Raw genomic sequence first — 27,965 nt, forward strand, 5'->3', positions numbered from 1 at the left:
AAAGTTTTTTGAATCGACAATAAACATTGGCAGCTGCGCGCGCGACAGCCGCCATTTGTACTAATTTTCTTTTGATGGTTTTCCGCTTTGGGTTCCAGTCTTTTTACCATTATAGCCAAAGTTATTGTAAAATGAAGTCAAAAAAATACTTTTAAAGATTATAATAAAATGGAACTGTTTTCTTAATGATTAAATTAACCTTTACTATTTTTGTATTTAATGGATGAACAATGAACAATTTTATTTTAAAGGGAAATACAAAGCTCCTCACTCCTAATGACGAAAATGTTTTGTATAGTTTGACTGTTTGGTATAATTTTAAATCAGGCGAAAGCACTTTTGACTGATTTTTTGCAGTCAAAAGCGTCTAGTACGCCTAACGCACTTCTTGGTCAAAACCACTTTTGTTTGGTTTTGACTGATTATGAGTTTTGACTGGAACATTACATTGACTGATTCAGGGTTGACTTGATTTGCATGGGTACTTGTCTTTTTAGTAGAAAACCCATTTCTTCCTGTAACTTAGGCCAGCCCCTAAAGAATTCAAAACAACTTGACAGCGGATGGACGATTTAGGCCTACAGCCTTATTTATGTCCCTTTAGATGGTTAGAGACGCGCTCAAAACGCGGTTTGTTGGATAAACAATACTAGCTTTCGCACGCGACTCCACTTGCAGTTCCGATTTCAGCATTTGGTTACAAAACTTTCGCCCGTATTCACAAACATTACTATGAGGACTCAGGGTGACACACGAACCAATCACAGAGCTCTATTCAACGCTGTGCGTGCGATTTGCTGCTCCACTTAAGCAAGGATCATTTGTGAATACGGGCCTTTGTATTAGTCTTGGTAGATTTATCGCAAAACGGTACATCATTTCTAAAACTGGAGTGTGTTAACCTAAAGTGGTGAAGTGGCGTCTAAAAGAGTGTTTTTTTATACCTCTCTTTTGACTGACTAATTAGATTTATACATGTCAGCGTGAAATTGTGAACTCTGTCAGTTTACAATATAACGCGTTAGATTGTAAACTAACAGTTGGTTAGGTTAGGTTAGATTGTAATTTAACTACGTCAGATTATAATCTGACGGAATTCACAATTTAACGGTGACATACATAAGAAAGTGACTTTTAGTTAGAATTCAATAAAACATACAAAACACAGGCAAAATATTTTTATTTTATGAATTCATAACAAAATAAACTTCATTGCATTATGCTTACAACTACTGAAAGACATGTAATAGCAATATTATACTTAAAACTACTCAATAAAAAAATAATTTATGGCAAANAAAATGTCACCAGTGACACTCGAATTAATTGACGAAAATACTTATTACAATAGAAACATTTAAATAGTTTTATCGCACAATCTGAGAGGTATATTACCGTAGCACACAGAAAACACAAAACAATACCAAAAAATTTGTTTTAAATAATATTTTCTTTTTTTGGAATGTGTCATGTCGGAGGTCGCGCGAATTCAAAATTTCAATTAATGTTTACAAAATCAAAAACCCTTTCGTGCGAGGCATAGCAATTTTTTGGATATGTGACATATTCCAACGTTTCACACACTTTTATTAATTTTCATAAATACTAATAAATGGCGCTGTAAAAAAAATATATACACAAGGTGTCACGAGTGACACCGGGGGTCTCAGGAGGTTAAGTGTCCATTAGAATGAAAGGGTGCTTAATGTATTAAAAAAAATAGAAAATAATTATGATGGGTTAATGTTTTTGGGCGGTTTTTTAGGCGGTTTCTGACAATGTCCTTTAAAACATATTTAAAAATACATTTATCTTGGCTCATTTTAAACCTTTGGTTCATAATTCACAGACATATGGATATTTACAACATAATATTAGAATAAGTAGGTGTAAAATATAACTATTTTAAGTAACAACAATTTGAAAGACAACAACATAAGCGTCAATACATGGAATGCACATAAATTATTACATTAAATAAATCATTTTCTAGGACATTTTAATATACAGGTTCTCTTCCAATGACGTCCAACCCTGAAACAAACAATAAAAATAAGTACATACAAAATATAACAGTAAAAAATTATGAATCAGTAAAATTAATCAAAAATATTCGAATGATATAATCGAAATCATACGCTACGAGTTAAAAATATTTTTTTGCAACATTGCTGTATCCTATGATGGACCTACCTGAGTTTACGAGAATGTCAAATTAATGTATGACACGTAATGTTTTTGTTTTTTGATAAAAATTTAATAGAAAAAAAAACAACCGATTTGAGAACCTCCTCTTTTTGTTGAAGTCGGTTAAAAAGTAGGATTTCTAGAAAATATGGTTTTTATGTTAATAAAGAATATTACTTAGATTTTTTATTATTATAAGATGGTTTGAAAGTGTAAATCGTTTGTATTCTGTTTAGGAACTCTCAAAGACTCAAAGATACGATACACACAGATATAGTCTGGTCTGCGAACACGTAGAATTTTGTCCAATGACCTCAAGCTACCCATCCTTATCGCTCGCGCGTAATTATGTTGCTGTCGCGCTCGCACACTCACTGCGAGCGCCCGTCGCACAGTCGCGACAGCAATATAATTACGCGCGAGCAATAAGGATGGGTAGCTTGGGGTCATTGGACAAAATTCTACGTGCTCACGGACCAGGCTTTACCTAACCCACATAGTGAATAAGTACCTACCAAGAATATGCTGGTCTATGCTGGGCCCAGTCACGCATCGGCTCCCGAAACCAGGGTGTATGTCTTCCAACAACTTCGTGAGGGGCTTCGATAGGTTCCAAATTAGGAACCGGTGGCACGTCACTTCCAAATCTAGTATCACAGATATGAGGTTCTGGAAACAAAAAAATGTACATGAGAGAATGCGTGTGTGTTCGGCGAACGTGCCCGAATGCGAGCAATGTTCGGCTAGGTGGCGAACAGTAGTAGGTAGGGGTGACGTTATAGAACTATCATGGTATGCGATTCTGAATTTTTACGACATTTAACGTAACAAAAACTCAACTAAACTAAACTATTATACCTATTCTTCGCAAATAAATACTGCGACTTTAAAGAATAGGTTTTTATCACTGGCCAACAACTCCCCCTTATCTTTAAACATTTGACATTGAAGAAATCAGCGTGCGTCAAATATCGTTGAACAACACTAAAGGTGACTAAAGTGGACATTTTCAGGAGGGCGCTACTATCTTAATACTAGGTTATTAATTCCGATTTTTTCCACTCAACGTCTCAGAATCATTGCACTATACGCATCTGTTCCAAACCAACACATGTTTAGCGCCATTTCTCAGGGTTCGTAAAGCGCCATCTATGGTTCTTCTTACTTTCTTACCGAACTAACTAGAGTAACGAACTAATTCATATAAAGAACCATAGATGGCGCTACACATTACGTCCTTGCTGCTTGCCCGACCATTTTCACATTCCCCTTCGAACCACTGTTGGCACTGTCTGTAAAACTACTGCGTGTGAAATACAAACCCTTTTACCAACAAGCGTCTCCTGACTTATTCTGCAACAGCATCATTGGGGCATTAAAAATAATAACAATGATAAATGTTTGTAAAACTTACCTCAGCCACGCCAATGTCCAAACTGTTCAAATGCTTAGCATCGAACACTATGAGCGTGGCGCGGGTTTGCGCGTGTTTCCGCAACACGTTTGGAATGTACTCTGCGCTCGCATACGACAAGTCGCCCACTGGAATCAGACAGATGCAGTCTTGGTTGCCCACCTGAAAAAATACAAAGAGGTAAACATAATAATGCGTAAACGTAAGGACTTGGTCCTGGAAAAAAGGATCTGTAAGACTTGCCCAGAAGTGGGATACGGTTAGTTTTATATCTGTCACTTAGCCAGAAGGATATCTTAGACTTGTCATGCTCACTAAAATGTCTCTGGGGTAGTGGCGTGTGAGGCGGGTCGTTACATTCCCTATAATATGGTCGAGTGAAGCGATGGCTGGTTCACACGTCATGTCTGTGAACAGGCGCTGCCTTCGGGGACTGGTCAAGGAAAGATATACCTGACATAAAATATGTATGTATCAAAACGCAACATTTAACCTAGAAATTAGCACGGCATTAAAGAAATATACTCAAAACTGCCACGCGGTCTCGTGCTGGGCGTCTTAAAGGCCACCTTCTATCAACGGGAGCGCGTGGTAAGTAACTTGCTTCTGAATGTATTGTAACTTCCTACTTTTTTATTTTTTAAACCGGCAGACAGTGGTGACTGAGTTTGTTGCGGCGCTTCTTCTCAGCACTTTTTTATCCTTATTGATCCTTATCGCTCGCGCGTAATTATATTGCTGTCGCGACTGTGCGACGCGCGCCCGCAGTGAGTGTGCGAGCGCGACAGCAACATAATTACTCGCGAGCGATAAGGATGGGTAGCTTGGGGTCATTGGACAAAATTCTACGTGCTCACGGGCCAGGCTTTAGTAACCTAAATTCAAGCTGCTTGCGTGAGAATATCTGCCTGATACTAGAACGCCCTAAGTATATACTTACCTTATGCCCGTTTTCACCATCAATCCCTAACTCTCGTATGGCAATACATAACAGGAATTTTGTTTTGCTAGGGGTAACTTAAAAATTAGGGATTGATGGTGAAAACGGGCCCGAGACCAGCAACCGCGCGATTAGCTGTGTCTGTACCAGGGCTAAATGACTTGATGATGATGATGTATGTTACCTTGAAGGTATGTGTGCTGATGGGCGGACGAGCGGCGGCGGCTAAAGCCCGCAACACGTCGACGCACGCGCCCGCTAGAATACCGTATTCTAAAGCCTGGTCCGTGAGCACCTAGAATTTTGTCCAATGACCCCAAGCTACCCATCCTTATCGCTCGCGCGTAATTATATTGCTGTCGCGACTGTGCGACGCGCGCCCGCAGTGAGTGTGCGAGCGCGACAGCAACATAATTACGCGCGAGCGATAAGGATGGGTAGCTTGGGGTCATTGGACGGGATTCTACGTGCTCACGGGCCAGGCTTTAGTAACCAGGGTGTCCACATTCTGGAAAGTCAGGGAAAGTCAGGGAAAAGTCAGGGAAGCTCATAGCAGTCAGGGAAAGTCAGTGAAATAGAGGGGTCACCTGGAAAGTCAGGGAAACATTGAGATTTTGTCTACCAAAACACTGTTTGTCTCCCGAAATTTCCCAGTGATTGTAAAATAAGGGATTTAATTAATTTATGCTCTAGAAAGACCTTTGATCTTGACTATCGAAGCAATTTTTTTTCAGGTTTGGAGTGATCTACATTATGACTTTGTTTTTAGTCATAATTATATTACTCCTTTTTAGTTTTTTATCTAATGAAGTGGATTGATCTAAATTATGACACAATTTTGTTCATAATTAGATTACTTTCATATAGTTTTTTTTTNTCTAAAAAACTTGAATACTCTAAACAGATAAAACAATCTGACAATAAATACAAAACAATGTGGAAAATTATAAATACAAAAACAGGAAAAGCTAATTTCAAAATTTATAAAAATATTAAATTAAGATTTGAAGATAAACTTACCGATTGTCCAAAAACTGTGTGTGAAATATTTAATAAAACTTTCTCTGAAATAAGTAAAAAAAATACAAAATTAAAATCCAATGTCTGCCAAGTCATAAACTCACCAGCATGTTCCATGTATCTGCAACCCGTAGATCAAAAAGAAATTAAAAAAATCATAGCGTCTCTAAAAAATAAACAAAGTAGTGGTATAGATGAGGTCCCACCAACATTAATAAAACAATGTAGCGAGGAGCTGTCTGAGCCTTTAACACACCTCATAAATCAAAGTTTCCAAGAAGGCATCTTCCCAGATTTATTAAAGATTTCATTAATTAAACCGATACATAAAAAAGACGATACTACCATAGCCAACAACTATAGACCTATAGCTCTCCTACCAAGTTTTTCCAAAATATTCGAAAAAGCTATGTGTAACCGATTGTATACGTTCTTAGAAAAAATGAATATATTAGACGAAAACCAAAACGGATTCAGAAAAACCAAATCGACAACATTAGCTGTATATAAATATATCCAAACAGCCCTCGAACATATAAACGATAAACAATACGGACTAGGACTATTACTGGACATGACAAAAGCATACGAAACTGTCGATTATAATATATTGTTAGAAAAACTCTATGGATCTGGAGTACGGGGACCAAGTCATCAATGGTTTAAATCTTACCTTCAAAACAGACAACAAATAGTACAAATAGATAGTTATGACAATAAACAACATAAAATAATAACCACTAAGTCCAGTAAAAAACATATGACCTGTTCCATACCCCAAGGCAGTGTCCTAGGATGTGTACTTTAGATAGTTGCGTCAACTTTAAAAAAACTTGCCGCAGTAGTGTTCATCCTTTTTTTTACAAAACGATGAGTCAAAGTGGTGAGAAAGTAAAAATCGTTCAAAATTTTAAGGAAATAAAATATTTTGATTAACTTTTGTGTAAAAACTGCAAGTATTCTGGAGGTTTTAAGAGTTGGGGTGAACAGCAGCACTACTTAAGTTGCCGATATAAACAGAAAATCAGGAATAATTGAAAAATTGTGGTCGTGGTAATGTAAAATATCATAAGGGGTGTCAATTTTCGTTGAATTTCATAATTTATTGTGTTAGTTAAAAAATAATTGAGATAGATTTTTTTCATTATTTTTCCTAAAGTAATCATGACTATGTCCATCCTGTGGCGTCGGCTTATCCTTGAATTTTGGGACATGTTGTATACATAGTTGGTCAGGGAATTTTGAGAAAATTGTCAGGGAAAGTCAGGGAAAAGTCAGGGAATTTTTTCGAACATTTGCAGTGGACACCCTGGTAACCTAAATTCAAGCTGCTTGCGTGAGAATATCTGCCTGATACTAAAACGCCCTAAGTATATAATTACCTTATGCTCGTTTTCACCATCAATCCCTGATTTTTAAGTGACTCGTATGGTAATACATAACAGGAATTTTGTTTTCCTAGGGGTACATAAAATTAGGAATTGATGGTGAAAACGGGCCTGAGACCAGCAACCGCGCGATTAGCTGTATCTGTACCAGGGCTTAATGACTTGATGATGATGATGTAGGTTACCTTGAAGGTGTGCGTGCTGATGGGTGGACGAGTGGAGGCGGCTAAAGCCCGCAACACGTCGACGCACGCGCCCGCTAGAATACCGTATTCTAAAGCCTGGTCCGTGAGCAAGTAGAATCCCGTCCAATGACCCCAAGCTACCCATCCTTATCGCTCGCGCGTAATTATGTTGCTGTCGCGCTCGCACACTCACTGCGGCCGCCCGTCGTCTCACAGTCGCGACAGCAATATAATTACGCGCGAGTGAGAAGAATGGGTAGCTTGGGGTCATTGGACGAAATTCTATCTGTTCGACGACCGAACTTTATTGCAACAGCAGAAACCGGGACCTCTAGATCAGAAGTCATCAATCTATGTTACCTTAAAGGTATGCGTGCTGATGGGCGGACGGGCGGCGGCGGCTAAAGCCCGCAACACATCGACGCACGCGCCCGCTAGAATACCGTATTCTAGTCCTGCGCACGCGCCGGTGGTCACTGTCACTGCGTACACCACTAGTTGCAGCTCTGAAAACAGGAAAATAAGTCATTTTTATCAACTAATAAAAACCCTTGTAATCTATATATAACTCAAAGGTGACTGACTGTCTGACTGACTGACATGGTGATCCATCAACGCACAGCCCAAACCACTGGACGGATCGGGCTGAAATTTGGCATTCAGGTAGATGTTATGATGACGTAGGCATCCGCTAAGAAAGGATTTTACGAAACTCCACCCCTAAGGGGGTAAAACGGGATCCACGCGTACGAAGTCGCGGGCGGCCGCAGTAATAAATATTTGCAAATCGTATTACTCATAAAACTTATTTATTTTTACAAGTAGATATTTAAAAGCCGCTTTTACATGTGCCAGTATTACTTTAAACCCACCACTGCTTCGAGACAATAAGTGGGCCAGTGCTGAGAAGAAGCAGCGCAAGAAACTCAGTCACTTATCAGCCTTTTGTTCAAGGGTTTAGAAAGTTTCTATAATCTATACTTCATATTATAAAGCAGAAATGTTTGTTTGCTTGAACGCGCCAATTTCAGGAACTATTGGTCCGATTTGATAAATTATTTTTGTGTCGGATGTCCCATTTATCAGGAAGGCTTTTTAGGCTATATAACATCAATCTACAGCAAATAGGTGCGGAGCAGTAAAGAAAAATGTTGCAAAAACGGAAAATATTATTCAAACTAAACTCAACATAAACCGCACCTTCCGCGACGTAAACTTTAACGATTTTCTTCTGACACAATCATGGTGCCCCAACAATATTGGTGGTATTTGAAAGCCCAATAAATATCCTTAAAGAAAAACACATTTAATTTCTTAATAAATGAATAACATATACCATAAATGTAACTTGAAAAAATACCTCACTTTGGGCCCACCTATGGGATCAATTAGACCAATTTTTATGGTTATAAAACCAAATAAAGATTTCATGTGTCCTCTTTAACAGATGGATAGCAATGAAACCCAACTAAACAGTTTTATAGCCATAAAAGTTGGCTCTAGCGTAACTACCTATTTTTTGAAGAAGTGACTCTGGATCCTTCTAAAGACACATTTTTGGGGTAAAAACCTTCCCTTTAATGAAATAAAAGTTAGAACTAGGCTTTTAAATGGTACCAATATTGGTGGGAAGTGGGGATGCATACGTTTGAAAATGCTTGTCGCGGGAGGTGCGATTTATTTGACGTAGAGTGTATTTTCACGCGTATGATGTCGCGGACACAGCTAGTATAGTTATAAATATTGGCACACTCACTGCTGTTCCTCCAAAGCTTCCTGACCACATCCAGTTCTATGAGCGAGACCATGGCCATGATGATGATTCCAGCCAATGTAGCTCGCGGGATGAAGTAGAACGCCTCCGTGAGGAGCGTCACTGATAGCAGCACCAAGCCAGCTGGAAACAAGTTTAAGGTAAAATAAACAGGTTTGTACACAAAGTTGGGGCAGAAATTTCTCAAGTTGCGACCATGGGCCGGAAGACTAAGGCTGACTTGCACCACTTTAACTGTAACTATAATCATAACGGGTGTTTTTTGTATGGAATTTGACAGACTTGAAATTTGTTATGGTTAAAATAAGAAGGCAGGGCAGAGCGCAGGACCGCTCATTGTGGAAATAATAATTGGGGGAGGCCTTTATCCAGCAGTGGACGTCATTTGGCTGAAACACAAAGACTCTTGATCTGATTCACACTCATAATCGGGAAGTCACTGTTCCGGCACAGTACCGGCATAGTGTAAGTAAAAGAATATACTTCTATTACTCTAGGATCGCATTGGAACTTGTCAATCACTGTCAGCACCGACACCGGCAATTACTGGCTAAACACTGAAGCACTGATACTGATGTGAGCGAACACGTTAACGGAGCTGTGGCTTAACTGATATATTGTGTGAATCGACCATAAGGCTCAAGGGCATTGCACATGCCTCAACATCACATGCCTAAATCCTAAAGAGGATTTAGGACGCTATTTGGATCAAATATGTAATTGCTCAATAATGAATAATAAATAAATAAAATAAATAAATAAATCTCGTTTCTACTTGAACTTAAACTTCAATCACCCACCTTTCACCAAAGATCCAGCCGGAGTCATGACTCCACTAGCGTGGTTGATAGCCGTCCTAGTGAAGGAACCAGTAGCCGGCATGCTCTGAGCGAACGAAGCTAGGTAATTTTACATACCGATGTGTACTGGAAATCTTTACTACCGCGATAGAGGTTTGTAGGCGTGGAGGCGTGTGCATTAGTAAGGTTATATCAGCGCCATCTATTGAGTGATGCCTGCCACCAGTTTGTAGTGGCGAATCGATAGATGTCGCTACAACTATCAAATCATTTTGTCTCTCCACTTCAATTAACAACACTTCTTCTCAGCACCAGCCCATATGTTGTCCGAAGTGGTGATAGGGCAAGCTATATTTGGGATGTGTATAAGCGCCCTGGAAAGGGCCTCATCATCATCATCATCATCATCACTTCAGCCATAGGACGTCCACTGCTGAACATAGGCCTCCCCCATGAACATAAGCCTCCCCCAATGCTTTCCATGTTGATCGATTGGTAGCGGCCTGCATCCAGCGCTTCCCTGCTACCTTTACGATGTCGTCGGTCCACCTTGTAGGTGGACGTCTCACGCTGCGTTTTCCGGTACGCGGCCTCCATTCCAGAACCTTTCTGCCCCATCGACCGTCAGTTCTGCGTACTATGTGCCCTGCTCATTGCCACTGGAAAGGGCCTAGTATTTAATAAAAGCCTTGACTTTGACTTTGAAACAAATTACCCACCTTTGACCAAAGAGCTAGCCGGTCATGACTCCACTAGCGTGGTTGATAGCTGTCCTTGTGAAGGAGCCGGTAGCCGGCATACTCTGAGCGAACGAAGCTAGGTAATTTTACATACCAATGTGTACTGGAAATCTTTACTACCGCGATGCAGGTTTGTGGTCACAGTGGCGTATATTACGGAAAACCTATATAGCGCCATCTGTTGAGGGATGCCTGCCACTAGTTTGTAGTAGCGAGACGATAGGTGTCGCCACAACTATCAAATCAACTCGTGGAGACACTATAGTCTGGTCCTAAAGCACGTAGAATTTTGTCCAATGACCCCAAGCTACCCATCCTTATCGCTCGCGCGTAATTATGTAGCTATCGCGCTCGCACACTCACTGCAGGCGCTCGTCCCACAGTTGCGACAGCAATATAATTACGCGCGAGCGATAAGGATGGGTAGCTTGGGGTCATTGGACAAAATTCTACGTGCTCACGGACCGGGCTTTAGATGATTTGATAGTTGATTTGAGATTACCACAAATTACCCACCTTTCACCAAAGAGCCAGCCGGAGTCATGACTCCACTAGCGTGGTTGATAGCAGTCCTTGTGAAGGAACCAGTAGCCGGCATGCTCTGAGCGAACGAAGCCAGGAGATTACACATGCCTATGGCTATCATCTCTTGGGTGGCGTCTACCGTTGTACTGCCGGCTGGAAAATTAAAATTATATCTTTCAATTTAAATCTTTTTGAACAAATTATAAAGGTGATGAAGTTAAAACGGAAAAGTAGCTTGCATGCTTATTAACAGCATGTGCATTTGTGCAAGTAACTGGCGCAATGTAAATACACTTGTATACATTTTCGTCCTAGTATGCCCGTATTTCCAAGTAAAACAATTCAAATCTGCCAGTTACTGGTGTTTATTGTCATTTATCTAATACACGTTTTATGTAGTTGCAAAAATACATTTGTCATCTCAGTTCGGTATTTATATGCGGCAGTGCCCTTACAGAATCATATTAGATGAGTTTATGTTTAATTAAAGGCAGATCAGCTACGTCAGTCATCTACGCACCAAGTGGTCATGGCGACCACTTATACAGGGTGTTTGGTAAATGGGTATATGAGCCGACACTAGCCCATGTTAACATGGGCATATAAATGGTATGGTGAAGTCAGAAATTTGATATTATCATTAAATTATTTTTAATTTTCATACAAAATATTTTTTATAAAATCCGATTTGTATGAAAATTAAAATAATTAAAATTAAGATATCAATTTTCTGACTTCACCATACCATTTATATGCCCAACATGGGCTAGTGTCGGCTCATATACCCATTTACCTAACACCCTGTAGTTTTGATGAATCATCATCATCAAGTTTATGTTGAGTACAGCATAAACTACAACATGAATCAATGAATAGAATTATAAACTTACCAAAGGCCTTAGCGATAGCGATGCTCTCCAGTATAGCGACCAGCGGCATGACCAGCCCTTCAGGCCCGAACACGCCCAGCATGCCTTCAAAGTCCACGGTCTGGTTGTGAACCGTAGTGGTAAAGGGAGGCGGCCCGAAGTGAGGTAGACCTCCGTGGATTGTGCCTGAGAATTAGCGACGTTTTTATTGCAAAATAGATCCTATTGCTGCCACATAAGATGCTAAAGCTTTTGATTTTAATGTGCCGTTTTTGGTACATTACGGACTTGCGAAGTATCTTTACATTTATGTCCTTGATTGAGCCTTTTTTTCGTCAGGAAATGCTTTACGCATAACCCCACTAGCTGATGGAAATAGCCAGTGGGTTATGTGGGACTTTCTTTGCCATATGGGAGGGAACTATCCACTTAAGCCGGGCGGTGTCCTCCGAAACCAAATGAAACGAAGACGCGAGTTATTGTCCTAACTTTGACATATGACTTGACATTCACGTTCAGAACCTGATGCAACTCAGACAATGCCGCCGTCTGAGAATCAGCGTCATATGACATCCTCATCTTTAGGTGGCAAATCGTAGATCATAGCAAATGATGGAAAGTGTAGCAAATGGTTCTTGAGACCATTTTAGAGACCTCTGATGTAGAAAAAGTGATCCATGTAACTATGTTTGAGGACCTATATTATAGGAAAAAACTTACCGATAAGTGCGAAGGGTGTGCGTCCATACAAATGCAGGACAAACGCTATGATAGCCGCTACCAGCACCACTATGGCGTTCCTGGCTTGCACCAGGTATTGCCAGGTCTTCAGTGCTTTGCGTCGGAAGGGAGAGTCAGTGTCTGACACTGGGACCGCTGACTTCTGTTAAAAGTAAAAAAATGTGTCATTTAAGCGCTGAAGACAACTGCTAATATGTTTGCTTAATCCAAAACAAAAACAGCACCTCAAAACAAAGTGACAGTCGTGTCAGATACATCCGTATTCACAAACGATGCTTGCTTAAGTGAAGCAGCGAATCGAACGCACAGCGTTGAATAGAATTAGATGGAGCTCTGTGATTGGTTCGTGTGACTGTGAGACCTAATACTTAGTAATGTGATGAATACGGGCGTTAATGCCAAAGTGCTTCCTTGTACGTTTTTATTCTTTTACTTTTTAGAGCCGAAATTTTTGGCCATTATTCTTTTTTAACTACCAATTTCGATACGCTTTTGATAATTTTCTCGTCTCGACTCCCGAATTCGGACGTTATAGATTTTCAAGAACCGAGTCTTAAATAATAACATATTTCACCACAATATCTAGTAAGTATTTTGGTGAATAACTCAAAGAGTAGGGTTAACTTACTTTAAGTATAATCAGCGCAATGATGGAAGCTATTCCCAAAATTGGGTCCCAGAGGTGGACCGTTGTTATGTTCTTGAAGAAATTCACCAGCGCGCTCACAAACGTATCGCCAGATTTGCCTGGAGAATAACAAAATGTGTAATTTTAAAAGATAATATAATGTTTAGGTCTATGTGCTTACCATGAGCTGTTAACATTAGGTGTGCGACTGCGTTAAAAAATTAAATTAAAATGTATGACAGATTGTACAGCGCAGCGCCCCTAGCGGTTACTTTCAAGAACTAAAATCTTCATAGATTTTTGACGCACTCGCTAGCGAGCACACGTAATGTAAACTCATGGTAAACACACAGAACAGTACTCGAGTAGTGATCACGGATCGGAAGACGTAGTGTAGGCAGGTCTCCTACTTGGTGGACCGACGATCTGGTGAAGATCACACAGGAACGGTCGTTCTGGAAATCCTTGGGGGAGGGAGGAGTTCGTCTTTTTCTGTTGAAGTTTTTTTTTTCCAGTTTTTTGCCTTATAAAATATATACTTATAGGAGTAGGATTTTTGTGACAGCAGCTGATTCATTTTTATGATGGCAACTACCTTAACATGCTATCTGTACCTGATATCCTAAACAAGGATTTGAGTTGTGAAGCGGCGATCTGAAGCGCGGCCGCCGTCGTGAACCCGCTTATGACCGGCTTCGATATGAAGTCGAGCAGGAAACCTGCGCAAAAACAATACTTAGTAATGACGAAATAAGAATGAAATTAGTATAATGTCGGTGTGATTTACTTCATTGACTTAGTGGAGCATTGTAATTTGGTTTATTCAAACCAACCAACCAGTTGTAACAGTTACAGCAACAAAACTTGACGGCACGTCCATATAGCCATTAAGTTGAACACTGAAGACAATTAAAGGGGTAAGTGGACAAAGGTGTTATCTGACAAAACTGACGGATCGACTTTTTTGCATGAACATAGGTTTTAAGTGATGATAAAATCGACTAATGAGCTCAAAACACGCAAATTTTGTGTGTTTCGTGTCAAAAATACAGACCTTAACAATGGTGTTATCTGACAAGCATTCATACATTTCAGGATTTCAATGTGGTATGAGCAGATTAACATTTTCAAACACTCATTTTGAACTTTTTGTTAGTTAAGACCTTTGTCCACTCAACCCTTCAATTATTAATAACCTTAGAGCCACAGCACACGATGCGTTGCGACGCGCGGTGTCGCTGCGTCGTCTTACATAGAAATATCTGAGGCGGGCACACGAGCGGTGCGGCGCCGCAACGCATCGTGTGCTTTGGCTCTAACTAAAGGTAACTCATTTGTTTCTAAGTAAAATACGCGTCAATCTTTATGTACCTACTGGGAAAGAACCATACACGAATCTTCCTTCCTTCAAATCTCATAAGTGTGTCACTAGTGTAATGGCATCACGATCTTTGACTTCTTTACAGCTAAGAACTGGCGTGACGTGCAGAATGACGTAGGAGTAATTTTGCTTAGGATAGGCAGTTTTGAACCGGTATGATTCGCTACTTCGGCATCTAAAACCGTTGGTGTGATTAAGCCATGTCAAATGCTTATTGTCGCAAGTCGATTTGTGGCATCAGCTACAAGATTTGTTCGCGGAACTGAAGAACTAACATCAGGAGCTCTGGGAGAATCTCTAACTATAACGGCTCATAAGTCTGTCACTAGGTTAGGGTCTTAACGTCAGCTGTCTACCTTACAGTAGAAGCTTTAGCAGAGAGAAGAAACATCAGCAGCTTTGATAGGAGTAGAATCTAAACTCACTATGACAGCTCCTAAGTCGACTTGTCTTCTTGGCTTGTTGACCTCAGCAGTCAAAGGTTTCAATGCTAGTGACAGACTGCTGAGGTCAGCTGTGGTAGAAATTATCGTTATTACAGTTCCGGGATTCCCACATAGTAGAAAACTGCTTCGCACTTGAAAAATCATCTCCAGGAGTCGAACCCACTCACCCAGCTGTAAAACTCCAAGTAACAGCACGCAGCAGCCCGATAGGAACGCAGCAAGGTAAGCGAAGTCCTCGGAGCGCGCCACGTACTTGGCCAGCAGCGCCGACAAGATGGCCGTCGGGCCCACCGTCACCACTTTACAGCTGCCGAACATGGCGTAGACGATGCCTGGGAATATGCTGGAGTATAGACCTACCTGTAAAATTGAGGTATACATTTAGAAACTGTTTTTGACCTTTATAAATGAGTAAATAAATATTATGGGACATTTTTACACAGCGCTATCTAGCCTTAAAGACTGTACCTAAAGTTTGAAGAGCTAGTACTATAGTGGGATAACAATACATCTTTTCAAAGTATGATTGCAACCCGGGCGAGTTAACTGCGTACCTCGCTGGAATGCGATTCTCCCTCGCACTCACCCGCACATTTTGCCGTGTTCGCCCCGATCGTACCAGAGCGTCGATGTGATGTCACGGCCACCAGTTGCGCAGTTACCTCGGCCGGGTTGTAATTTAAAATTCTTATTTACAAAAACACTTACTTGTGGCGGCACTCCAGCGACTATGGCGTAGGCTATGCCTTGAGGTATCGACGTTAGACCAACTGTAACACCTGCAAATAAATAAAGGCAGTATAAGAACAGTATTACATCTTTTCCTTTAAAAAGGTTTATTTCATTTTCATACTTTCGTCGAATGAAAGTTAATCATTTAAATGAGCTCACATTATTCAGGTCATGTCTCCACTGCAGGAGACTCTCAATTTATTTATCGAAAGCAAATGGAGGATTTGGTCTAGGTACTCTCCCCACACTGGCAGACGTGTAGGAAAAAAAAGTAATCTCGCTGCTTCCTTGAATTGTTGATTACCTTAAATTACTCACCAGCAATGATGTCTCGAATAAGATACTCCGCACAATAATTGGGCAGCCATATCGTAATGGGCAGCCTCCTCCTCCAAGAGTCCAGGCTGCATAGCTTGGAGGCCACACGATAACCATTCTCACACCGCGTTCCTGGTACCTTGAATACTAGAACTCACCAGTGTATCAGATACTCCACTTGCGTATTTGAGACTGAAGCCATATGGTCGTGATGTGCAAGAGCCTCTACCATACAAGGTGAGCTTACAAGTTACAGGTATCTGTTCTCAAACTGTGTACAAGAACTTTAGTGCCAGAACTCACCAGCGATGACATCTCGTATCAGATACTCCGCACAATAATTGGGCAGCTATATCGTGATGGGCAGCCTCCTCCTCCAAGAGTCCAGGCTGCATAGTTTGGAGGCCACACGACATCCATTCTCACACTGCGTTCCTGGTACCTTGAATACTAGAACTCACCAGTATCAGATACTCCACTTGCGTATTTGAGACTGAAGCCATATGGTCGTGATGTGCAGGAGCCTCTACCATACAGGGTGAGCTTACAAGTTACAGGTATCTGTTCTCAAACTGCCTACAAGAACTTTAGTACCAGAACTCACCGGCGATGACATCTCGTATCAGATACTCCACGCAGTAGTTGGGCAGCCATATCGTGATGGGCAGCCTCCTCCTCCAAGAGTCCAGGCTGCATAGCTTGGAGGCCACACGACGGTATCTGTTCTCGCGCTGCGTTCCTGCAAAATTATATCAATTATTGCTAATATTAACTGACGATGTTTACCAGCGAAATAAATGACGCCGCATGATAAAGAAAGCCAAACCGAGAACGGGAAAGTGTAAAGGCAAAGAAGAAGATTTTTTAACATTATGCTTGCTACGCATAATAGAATCTAGAAAATCGCAATTTGTTTGTTTCTGCCGAATACAAAGGTCTCCCCCAAAGATTTCTACAACGACCGAAAAATTCGTAAATGCGCTAACTGACACAGCTATTGCCTTTTCCGAATAAAATCATTGAAAATCTTTACTGCTCTAGACCTAAATTCTAATACATATTTACATTAGTATGTATATTTTATGTTAAATTAAATTATGCTGACGAAACAAAAGCACCTTTATTCTCCTCAGAGGCTGACATGATGTCCACAATACGGCAATACAGGCCCGAATCTAAACTATACTAATTCAAGAAATAGGAAATAAGTTAAACAAAACACCCGTATAGAAAAAACGATTGTTAACTAAGTTTAACGCATTTTGTTACTAAGTAACCCGGAATTAAAGAGTTAAAATAAAGATAAAGTTTAGGAAAAATGCAGGTGTTGAATAGCTTATCAGGTTTCCTATTCAATAAATAATTTGGACATGGTGGAACATGGTGGTGCCATGCATAGCTGGGCATTAACTCGTTAATCCGTTAATCGTTAATTAACGAAGTTAACATTTCTATTAACGGATTAACTTTTAAGTTAACTTTAAAAACTGTTAACGGACTCGTTAACTTCCGTTAAATTATCCTAAGTCCGTTAATCGTTAATCCAGTACCTACTATTTACTAAAAAGATACAGCAGACACGCTGAAAAACACTACAAAAACGCGTTCTGACAAGTACGATCGGGCTTAAAGAACTTCCAGAACCCAAAACAACAGTTTTTGTAAGTAACCAGAACGAAACGATTTAAAAAATGCTATTTTTTTATTTATTTACAAGCTTTATATTGACTTCACTATTCACTTGTTAGTATGTGTGGGACAAATCTTGCAACTTTTAAGACCAGTTCTCCACCGATTGAGCTGTTTGGCATACTTATGTAAGTACGATGAAAATGCAATGTTATGGTACCATTAAGCTGGTCTGGTGATGGAGTCAGGAGGTGGCCATAGGAACTCCTAAATGAAACGGCGGCATCGTATCGAATTTAGGTTCGTTGGATTTGTATTTTCGAGCACTTTGTACTAGATGATGTCCAGGGTCCTGATGATGGAGTCAGGAGGTGGCCATAGAACTTCCTAAACAAAACGGTAGAAACTTATCGAGTTTGGGTTATATAGGTATTTGTTGGATTTGTCTTTTCGAGCACTTTGGTGCTAAATTGTATTGTAAATGAACCAAGGCTCTGAGATTGAGATACTATAGACTAAGAGCTGGTGAACGCCAGACCTACGTCATTTTTTAAAAACTGAAAGTTTGTCAGCGTATGCTCCCAATATAGGTTAAAATGTTGGTGGATTATGAAGTTTGGGTCATCGTTGTTTTGGCAGCTATCCTAAAAAAACTGTCTGGCAAGGAGTTGGAACTGTCAAAACTGTGTGGCTGATGTCGAAACAACTTCTAATCATTGTCCAAATATAATATATATACTGCTGCGTGATTGGTGGATTTTGACATATCTGTCAATGTCATGTCAAAAATAACCAATCATGCAGCATTTGGACCTCGCGTCTACGTATTGCCATCTGGTGGATTTTTTAATCGCGAAAACCCCATTACGTTTTTCGTTTTATTATCATGTGTTAACGGATTAACGATTAACGTTAACTTGCGTTAAATCTTGCTAAATGTAACGTTTTAACGTTTAACGAAGTTAATTTTTTTTATTAACGGTTTAACGATTAACGAAGTTAACTATTTGATTAACGGTGCCCAGCTATGGTGCCATGTCAGTACAGTCGAAAGCACATCAACATACTACAAAAGCAATTTCCTCTAGGGAATTTGTATGTTGCAGTGGTGTCTGTTGAACATAGGTACATATTTTTGTCAAATGGAAATAAAAAACAAAAAAAACAACTAATAAACAGGTTTCTTATACCAGTACCAGGAGTTTACCAACGCGGATTCTCATCGTATCGTCAGTAAACTTAGCGTTCGCGAAACGAGAAAAAATATATTTATAATGAAAAATACAGAAAACGTTTGATATTCGTAGTTATTTAAATGTATTAAGAGTACCTGTGTTTAAGGAAACCCGACTTAAATAAAATACCCAACAAGAAAAAAAGTGGAAAATTCATCTCAAAGGCACTCTTAACATAATTTATTTTTTTACCTCAATCACATTCAGAAGTTTCCTGTTAGTAGGTAGGTAATATCAGATCAAAACATAAGAAAATTTAAAGAATCAAGGAAAAGTTTGGAAAAACTCACGAATCGTTAATGAACCTTACTGGTTTAATAAATAATATTTACTTAAGTTTTTTTTTCTTTTGGCAGTTATTTTGGGCTACCGGATACTGTCTTCATATTTCATTTTGTTATTCAATCCTTTAACTATGAAAACGATACTTTAGCATGTCAACAGAAAATAATGCATAGTGTGGCGTATTTATTCAAGAATGTGCATTGTTTGCCAACGTATAGTAAGCCTTAAGTACAACACAAATGTGAATCTTTGCTAAACTAACTTCTGCCAGCGACTTTACGCGAATAAAGTTCGCTTTTAGGTTTACACTTCCATTTCTTTTTTGTGTTTACACTATGTGAACATGTTAACTATTTTGTAACACAATTTTTTTACAAAATCAAACATTTATTTTTATTTCATTTGTAGAAATTATTGTCTACGTACTTTCATCCATCTTCTGTAGTTTTCTTCTTTCCTATCTCACTATATTTGCGACAAAAAGTATAAATAGCCTACTTACATGTAGTCTACATTTATACACGTGTCAATCTATTCTTATTAATACAAAAGATCTCACAGTTTTAACCACGGTTTACGCATGAAACCGTTCCAAACAATCGAAAGAACCGTTCCAAACAAATATCAAAGAGATAATATTAGAACATTAGTTTAAGACACCATAACATATCAAATTACCTATTGTTTTTGCACAAAGACAGACATGTTTCCTTATAATATTATCTGAATGTACAAACTGAAAAAATCTAATACGCACTTATTAATGGCCATATAAGTTGATAGAAGATTTTGATTTAAATTCGCCAATATTCAGAAATATACAGGGTGGAAACGATAAGTGACTTCACTAGATTATTTCTAAACTATGCAAGATATATCGAAAAACTGTGGCTGTACTAAATGTATGGAAGCAGGACACATTTAATTTTTAGATAGATCCAGATTATTCTGTAAGTGTAACCCATTATTCCTAGAAACCATCTGTATCAGTAATCAGTTTTTCGATATCTTGTATAGTTTAGAAATAATCGAGTGAGATCGTTTATCGTCCATCCTGTATAGCAAATATTTTCGAAAAACCAGTATTAAATATAAACATAATAAAATACCCAAAACGTTCTCGTGGTCGTTGTAAATAGTCCCGCTCATTTTGAATCACCAAAACTGTTAGTTCACTACAAAATTGTCACTACATCGCAAACACTAACACAGTACGCAGTAAAAACTTAATTAGGTCTATTTAAAATATGGTGCCTAAACTAGAATTACAAGGAAACGCGTACGTATAGCGGTAAGGACGGAGTAACACTGATGGGCTAAGTTAATTCTTATGCTGACGTTACAATTAAGGCTTGCACACAGTCACAGATATAAAATATAGCTGACTAAGGCCTGACCAGGAACATAAAAACCCTGGCATAGAGGCGCTTCAATTGCATTTGATAGTGCAACACTGAGTACAGTCGTACATGTGTTAAATTAATAGGCTAAATTTATGTATCAGGATTCAGGATTACGGGCTAATTTGATATTTTCATAAATTAACGAAAAATATTATTTAAGGTAACNTCAGGCTATACAAAAATTATTTGTTGTTATCCATTACAGACGATCTCATAAAGGTAGCAGGAAGGCGGCGCTGGATGCAGGCCGCTACCAACCGGTCATTATGAAAATCATTGGGGGAGGCCCATGCCCATGTTCAGCAGTGGACGCGTCCTATGGCTGAAATGATGATGATGATGATGATGATGATGATGATGATGATGATATTCTGACGCTTAAATGTTGGTTGTTGGGATCCACTGACGCCTAGTGGTTTGTGTAGTAGACTAGTATGCTAGAGATCACGGGTTTAATCTCATTATAATAACAATACAAACATTTGAAAACACTTCTACAATAAGTTTATATCCCTTGGATATTTTACACTCCTTCATCTAATCTCAAGCTAAACGTAGTGATTGACTATACATAAAGCAAATACTAGTAACAAGTTCTTAAAGAGTACTTACTCTTTAACCATAGTGTGTCAAAAGTTCATAACCAAAAATTATTTATTTTTATTTAAAATCTTTATTGCACAAAAAATTGCGGTACAAAAGGCAAACTTAATGGTTTAGCCGCGTATCGCCAAGTATCGCATAGCATACAGTGTGCCACTGCCCCTTTATGTTAATTACAACTGGCATTACAACTGGATGAGCTATCTACAATTTAACCAGCGATTAGTCGCAGGCGCAGCGAAGGTGTGATAACGCTTAACTGTATCTTTAATGTGCTCAAACAACCTAGTGTTAACCTGGTGGTGGCTTGTTTTAAGTAGCTGAATCTGTTTTTTTTATTTCCGTATTAAAACGATCAAGGGTTTATACAGGGTGTTTGGCGCATCGTGTGCCAAAATGATTTGGCGGATAGAATGGGTCATTTCCTATATTTTCAGCCCCCATAACACGTTCCATGTCAGGCGGCTACTTTTATATTAAGTTTTTTAGTAATTTCACCAAAATACCCAAATCGCATCATTTAATTTCGATTTAAAAAAAAACTACTAAGGGTAGCCTCAAAGTAAATATTTTGTTTTGACGTGCATTGATATAGGGTTGCATCAAATCTAAATTTACTGGCAAATATCATCTAGTTTTTTTTTAATTCAGCTTTGAACTTTTCCGAAAAGTTAAAAATGGACAGAACATTTAAGTTTACATGGCTATAAATTTTTTTTTAAAAGAGATAGCGATCTTCGGATTTTATCAAAACTTCTCTAGTCTATCCCCATTCAAACGGTATACTAATCTTGTTTAAATAATAACAACAACTTCACAAATTCCCTAAATTAGTGCATTGACTCTATTCGGACTGATTTGCGAAATTTGTGTTTATAGCCCCTTTTTGTGTGAATAACACGTTAAATACCTACAGGTAAAAAATATTTATCTTTTGCAATGTAAAAAACCTTTTCCCTATCGTTTTTCAATGTGGATTTCTTGAAATTAAAGACGAAAATAATTATTTTGATCGTTTATTAATTATTACAAATTTTGTTCAAAATGTCCGCCTCGGCAACGTATACACTAAGTAACGACATCTTCTTCTAATTTAGACTGGCCCTATACAGTGGCCTGCACGTTCCCCAGACCTAACTCCGTTAGATTTTTACGTCTGGGGACGAGGTAATGAACTGGTGTACGTAACGGAAGTTCAAACATTAGAAGAACTACAACAACGAATAGAAAACGCCTTTATAGTAATAAAAAGAGAAATGAGGCTGCATACGACAACAGTCGAAGATGTCGTGAGTGTATACGTTGCCGAGGCGGACATTTTGAACAAAATTTGTAATAATTAATAAACGATCAAAATAATTATTTTCGTCTTTAATTTCAAGACATCCACGTTGAAAAACGATAGAGAAAAGGTTTTTTACATTGCATAAGATAAATATTTTTTACCTGTAGGTATTTAACGTGTTATTCACACAAAAAGGGGCTATAATCACAAATTTCGCAAATCAGTCCGAATAGAGTCAATGCACTAATTTAGGGAATTTCTGAAGTTGTTGTTATTATTTAAACAAGATTAGTATACCGTTTGAATGGGGATAGACTAGAGAAGTTTTGATAAAGTCCGAAGATCGCTATCTCTTTTAAAAAAAAATTTATAGCCATGTAAACTTAAATGTTCAGTCCATTTTTAACTTTTCGGAAAAGTTCAAAGCTGAATAAAAAAAAAACTAGATGATATTTGCCAGTAAATTTAGATTTGATGCAACCCTATATCAATGCACGTCAAAACAAAATATTTACTTTGAGGCTACGCTTAGTAGTTTTTTTTTAAATCGAAATTAAATGATGCTATTTGGGTATTTTGGTGAAATTACTAAAAACCTTAATATAAAAGTAGCCGCCTGACATGGAACGTGTTATGGGGGCTGAAAATATAGGAAATGACCCATTCTATCCGCCAAATCATTTTGGCACACGATGCGCCAAACACCCTGTATATCCGGAATTTTAGATTCATCATAATAAATTCAGAAAATGGAATCCACTGCTGGACGTAAATCACTTTTTTGGGTTCCGTATTCCTGCCATGGAACCCTTATTTCATCCAACCACCCGCTAGCTATCCTCTTAAGGTCGTCGGTTTGCATAGATGTGATCCCCATTCGAGAAAAATACATCGATAATATGGGATAGTCGTTTAACTAAGGTGCAACCGTTTAACTTGAAAGGTTTTTGCTAACCTTTCTCTGAATACCTTTGCATTAGGGATAGGTTATAGCTAAGTCAACCAGGCCTGTTCAATTTAACAACATCTTTAGTATTGGAGACAGTTCCTTATGCAAACGAGTACCTAATATAAAAAATATAAATCTTTTAAAGCAATTTTTCTAAACTCGCATTAAACTTAATCCTTGCCTACATTATTAAGTTCATCTCACCTTATCTTTTTATTTTATTTGTCTAAGGGGGCATTACACGCACATTTTAATTAACCTTCGTCTGGATATTATTGTTTACTCAGACGACATCATGACTAGGATGCCCGATTAAAAAAGATAACAAATCCTTAGCAAACCATTAAATCCAAGTAACAAAATTATTTTAAAATAGACGTAGTTTAACTATTTACAACTGAGTTAATCAGAGCCCCGACTACGGTAACTTTTAACGTCAACAATCCAGACACGCTTCTCGATTCTGCGATACGATTGGTCGTTCAACAGCGTACGTCAGCTGTTTTGACCAATCGTATCGCAGAATCGAGAAGCGTGTCTGGATTGTAGACGTTAAAAGTTACCGTAATCGGGGCTCAGTCCATATCAGTGGGTCTAGACCAGTGGTTCTTAACCGGTGGTCCGCGGAAAAAAAAAAGTGGTCCCTGACAAGACCGAAATTTGGTAAAATGGTCCCTCGTGACTTAAAGGTTAAGAACCACTGGTCTAGACAAAGTGCACATTATAATCGCAAACCAGTCGAAAAATAGTCGAAAGGCCTTTTTTGTATGGAGTTATGACTGCTTCGATTTTCGATTCGATCAAAAAATGAAACTTGTCTAGGGGGGCAGAGCGTCAATGTTACGTCACGGATGCCAGGTGCGCATTTAACTCGATGGTTGTAAATTGATTTAGCAGAATAAGTACTGTTTAAATTGACTTCTAGACTGTAAAGTGAGGGAATAATCTCATGTGAACACAACAATCTTGCATCTGAATAAGTCAAAATTCTTCCTCTTACTGCCTCATTTCAAAAATACACCCTGGCTTTGGGCAAAGCATTGGCAAATAATCATATTTTTCCTTGGACGAATAAACCACTGGACGCGTAACGAGTGACGTTTTCGTCTTTACCCCGCTAGCACTTACCAAGGCTAAATTAGCCATGGTAAATGTTGTCAGGTTGTCACTTTGTCAGTATGACGCGAGCTCTCGAAGAGTAAAAATATCACGAAAAATGGGTAAATGCGCCGTACTTTATTGCAAAAATTATTCCGGTCACACAAGAAATGTTTCTTATCACGCGTAAGTACATTTTAAATCTCTTATAGTAGCTATTTTTTCGTAAAATAAATAAAATTTGATATGTAAACAAAATATGATTACGTCATTTTAAAAAGTACTCATTGTACATGTAAATGCTTAAAACATGTAGCATATTTAATCTGGTTGGATTATAGGTTTCATTCTTCATTCACATCTCATTTTTTATGACGTAAAGGGCTTGAAAAATGTCGATAAGTTTATCGATATACCAAACAAACTGAAACTGAAATTATTCAAATTAATTTTAGATTTCCAGTGGATCCAAATAGAAGGAGAAAGTGGATAGAGGAATGACCTAAACATAAGAATATCAACAACATTAGATAAGAATTAAATATTCTCAGATAGTGCATCCGTACTGCAAGCGCTACAAAGCAATACATTGTCATAATGTTATCAAATTGTGTTTCATGAAATGTATAGAAATAGGCTATTGATGAAACTTTTGTCCGTGACGTGAGACAGATTATAACATTTGTTGAGACCAAAAGCTAGTTAGCAGTCGATCGTAACAGAATATTACTTGTTTATTGCTTTACGAATTTGATAATGATAACACAGCAAAAAAATATTTCACCTAGTTACCTACCTATATGAATAATTTGTAATATTATTTGTACCTATGATTTACCAATGGCACTATAATAAACACGATACAATAATTAATTATAGTCTTTCAATTAAAGAAACTTTCAATATTAAATCAATCACGATAGCCGAACGGTGAAGGGGTCGGTGTGGCCGACTCGAGATACGAGGAACGCGGGTTCGAATCCCACCGCCGCTCGACTATTGTGGTGAGCCCACTCGTAACACAAGCTTATTTAGCTTACCATGAGGGGCTAATGGGACTATTAGTAATTTGGGCAATACAAATTGGTAATAATCTTTTCTTTAAAAAAAAAAAAAAAAAAAAATCCATAATTCATTTATCTCGTTAGGTTCATTCATTCATTCATTTACATAACTATCGATAAAAATTTACGATCTTTTCCCAGCACTAAACGTCATTATTTGACAATTGTCAAACCTCTCCCCCCGCAAAAAGTGGTTGATCTTGTTTCCTTAGAAATCTTGTAGGTTTCGTCATGGACCTTTTTTCGTGTCCAGTGGTTTATTCGTCCAAGTATTTTTCTAATAAAATTATAAGATTTTAGATTATATTTAGTTGTTTTACAGCCATATTATTTAATTAGAATGAGTTATGACCCCATGAACATATGATATCTATAAAATTGAGTAATAGTAACAGATTACTGTTACTAAATAATAATCACACCAAGTAATATTAATGGCAGAACATTCCAACCATGTGACTGGGCAATAACTTGATCACATGACGCTTATCAATGCATAATGTTAAAATAAATAACTACTAATTTAATTAAAATAAAACTGTTACTGCATCACGACAAATTAATGATCAGCTGTTTAAAACTACAATTTTAAACAAATATACATTTTTATGAAATCAAATAAAAATCGTTTATTCGCAAGTAGGCTCCCAAAAAACCCTTTTACACATTACAACCCTACCAATGCTTCGGGACAGTAATATGGGCCAGTGCTGAGAAGAAACAGCACAAGAAGCTCGGTCAGTTTATAAATAAACTACATCAAAACTGTATTTTCCCTTTTGTTCTCATTTACATATGTAACTAGAAACATCCTAATTAATTTAAAAAAGTAAACCACCCATGACATCAGCCAGTATGGTTCTGGCTACTTAAATGGCTCTCCTGTAAAATCTATTTTTTTTACTTACGCCAGTATACGTAGGAGCCATCGACATGTGTTAAAAATTAGTTAAAAATTTCATCTAGCGACTGCTAAGTCATGTTGCTATAATAATATACATAACATTGTAATTGTTTAGTTAAAATATTTGATCCAGTATCAAGACCAATAATTTATTGCTAATGAAAAAGTAATTATAGTTATTTATAAAACTTTTATGTGCCAACTTTTTTTGGCAAATGTTTATAAATTGGGAATCTGTCAGTGATAGTGATAGTGATTTCTATGATTGTGATTAATACCAAACATGTGAAATGTTGTTTCTTAAGTTGTGAATTAAATAAATTAAATTCAGATAAAATAATACAGAAGAAAAACTGGCTGACATTAGTTGGTTCAATAAAGGGGTGTTTTTGTGAATTTATTAAAATAAAATCTTCTGAAATCTCATGTAAGTTATCAATTTAACACATAATTGGTCTTACTTTTTGGATAGGTAAAGAATTAAGTTAAATAGATGTTTTGTTTACTTATTACACATTTTAATACCTATGTGATGAAATAATAAAAAATTACTAATAAATGCTTTATGTTAATTGAAATTCATAACAAACAAATAGTACAGATTGAATGCAGAAATATGTAAATAACAAATCACTTTATGAATAACTATTTTACATTTTTACTAAAAGGCCAAAAAAAACAGTTGATGGGTTTATTTTAGCAAACCTGTAACCAATGGCAAAATTGAATACAGAAAACTTTAGCGTAGAAATCTTTTATCTTAAAGTTTAAAACAGCAATAAAAATTATGTTAATGCTTAAGTAAATGCAGATTAGGTAAGCTGGTATTCTAGTCGTATGAAACGAATTACATACAATAGCAATACAGTACTTAACTGTTGACGCGTTACATTCTAAACCCATTTTGTTAATTACAAATATGTAATCAAATTAATATAATACGCACGTAGAAAAGTTTAATTAATTCAAACATACCCAAAAGCGGTCGTCTTGGATCATTTTCTTCCATTTTAAGCTATCTGGTTGTGTCGCGTGAACCAAAACACCAATTGTTTGCCATTTGAATCAATCTTTATCTATTCAAACCATTTTATGATAACTTTGTAAAGTTTATTTACATCCAAAACAAAATCTGCAATATTTTGACTATCGTCAATGACAAGTATGACAATTGACAACAAGACACAGTGACAGTGACATTCGAATTTCTGTCAATAATTTTAACGGTAGGCAAGGGAATCAGAAGTTATAAACTTAAGGAAAAATATTAGAAATTGCTTATTACACATAAAAAAAAGGAAAAGTTAGGTAGATAAAGAAAATCCTATCAAGAAATCGTGTTATGGTACTTGTAAGTTCTCATGTTAGTCAAACCAATCGTTTGGTTGAGCTACGTCTGATTTTCTAGAAAATGCTTATAAA

At 37.8% G+C, this 27,965-nt stretch overlaps 1 protein-coding gene across 2 annotated transcripts; it reads right to left on the reverse strand.

The window, feature by feature from the left end:
• Nucleotides 1-1,847: 1,847 nt before the first annotated feature.
• Nucleotides 1,848-27,689, reverse strand: LOC114351015 (sodium-independent sulfate anion transporter). Of its 2 annotated transcripts, none has more exons than XM_028302052.1 (14): nucleotides 27,519-27,689; nucleotides 16,693-16,827; nucleotides 15,747-15,817; nucleotides 15,206-15,398; nucleotides 13,826-13,930; nucleotides 13,212-13,330; nucleotides 12,563-12,725; nucleotides 11,864-12,028; nucleotides 10,965-11,126; nucleotides 8,891-9,031; nucleotides 7,495-7,640; nucleotides 3,602-3,763; nucleotides 2,703-2,856; nucleotides 1,848-2,034 (listed from the first exon to the last, which is right to left on the reverse strand). In XM_028302052.1, exons 1-14 carry the CDS (start codon nucleotides 27,550-27,552, stop codon nucleotides 2,000-2,002), a joined length of 1,785 nt encoding a protein of 594 aa, XP_028157853.1. In that variant the 5' UTR covers nucleotides 27,553-27,689; the 3' UTR covers nucleotides 1,848-1,999. The 2 variants fall into 2 exon arrangements, with proteins under 2 accessions (XP_028157853.1, XP_028157852.1); XM_028302051.1 differs by lacking the exon at nucleotides 27,519-27,689 and adding an exon at nucleotides 20,347-20,556.
• Nucleotides 27,690-27,965: the final 276 nt, after the last annotated feature.

This window comes from Ostrinia furnacalis, unplaced genomic scaffold (genome assembly GCF_004193835.3).
Source record: "Ostrinia furnacalis isolate ACB-3 unplaced genomic scaffold, ASM419383v2 OfSCF1066, whole genome shotgun sequence".
NCBI classification, from domain to species: Eukaryota; Metazoa; Arthropoda; class Insecta; order Lepidoptera; family Crambidae; genus Ostrinia; species Ostrinia furnacalis.

Bases quoted from the DNA above. Each gene is read 5' to 3' on its own strand.
- LOC114351015 (XM_028302051.1), bottom strand. From the start codon at position 20,386: ATGAGCGGGACTATTTACAACGACCACGAGAACGTTTTGG. The intron at 13,931-15,205 runs GTGAGTGGGTTC...GTTTTTGCGCAG, and splicing joins ACTTGGAGTTTTACAGCTGG to GTTTCCTGCTCGACTTCATA. The intron at 12,726-13,211 runs GTAAGTTAACCC...TACTTTTAACAG, and splicing joins TTGCGCTGATTATACTTAAA to AAGTCAGCGGTCCCAGTGTC.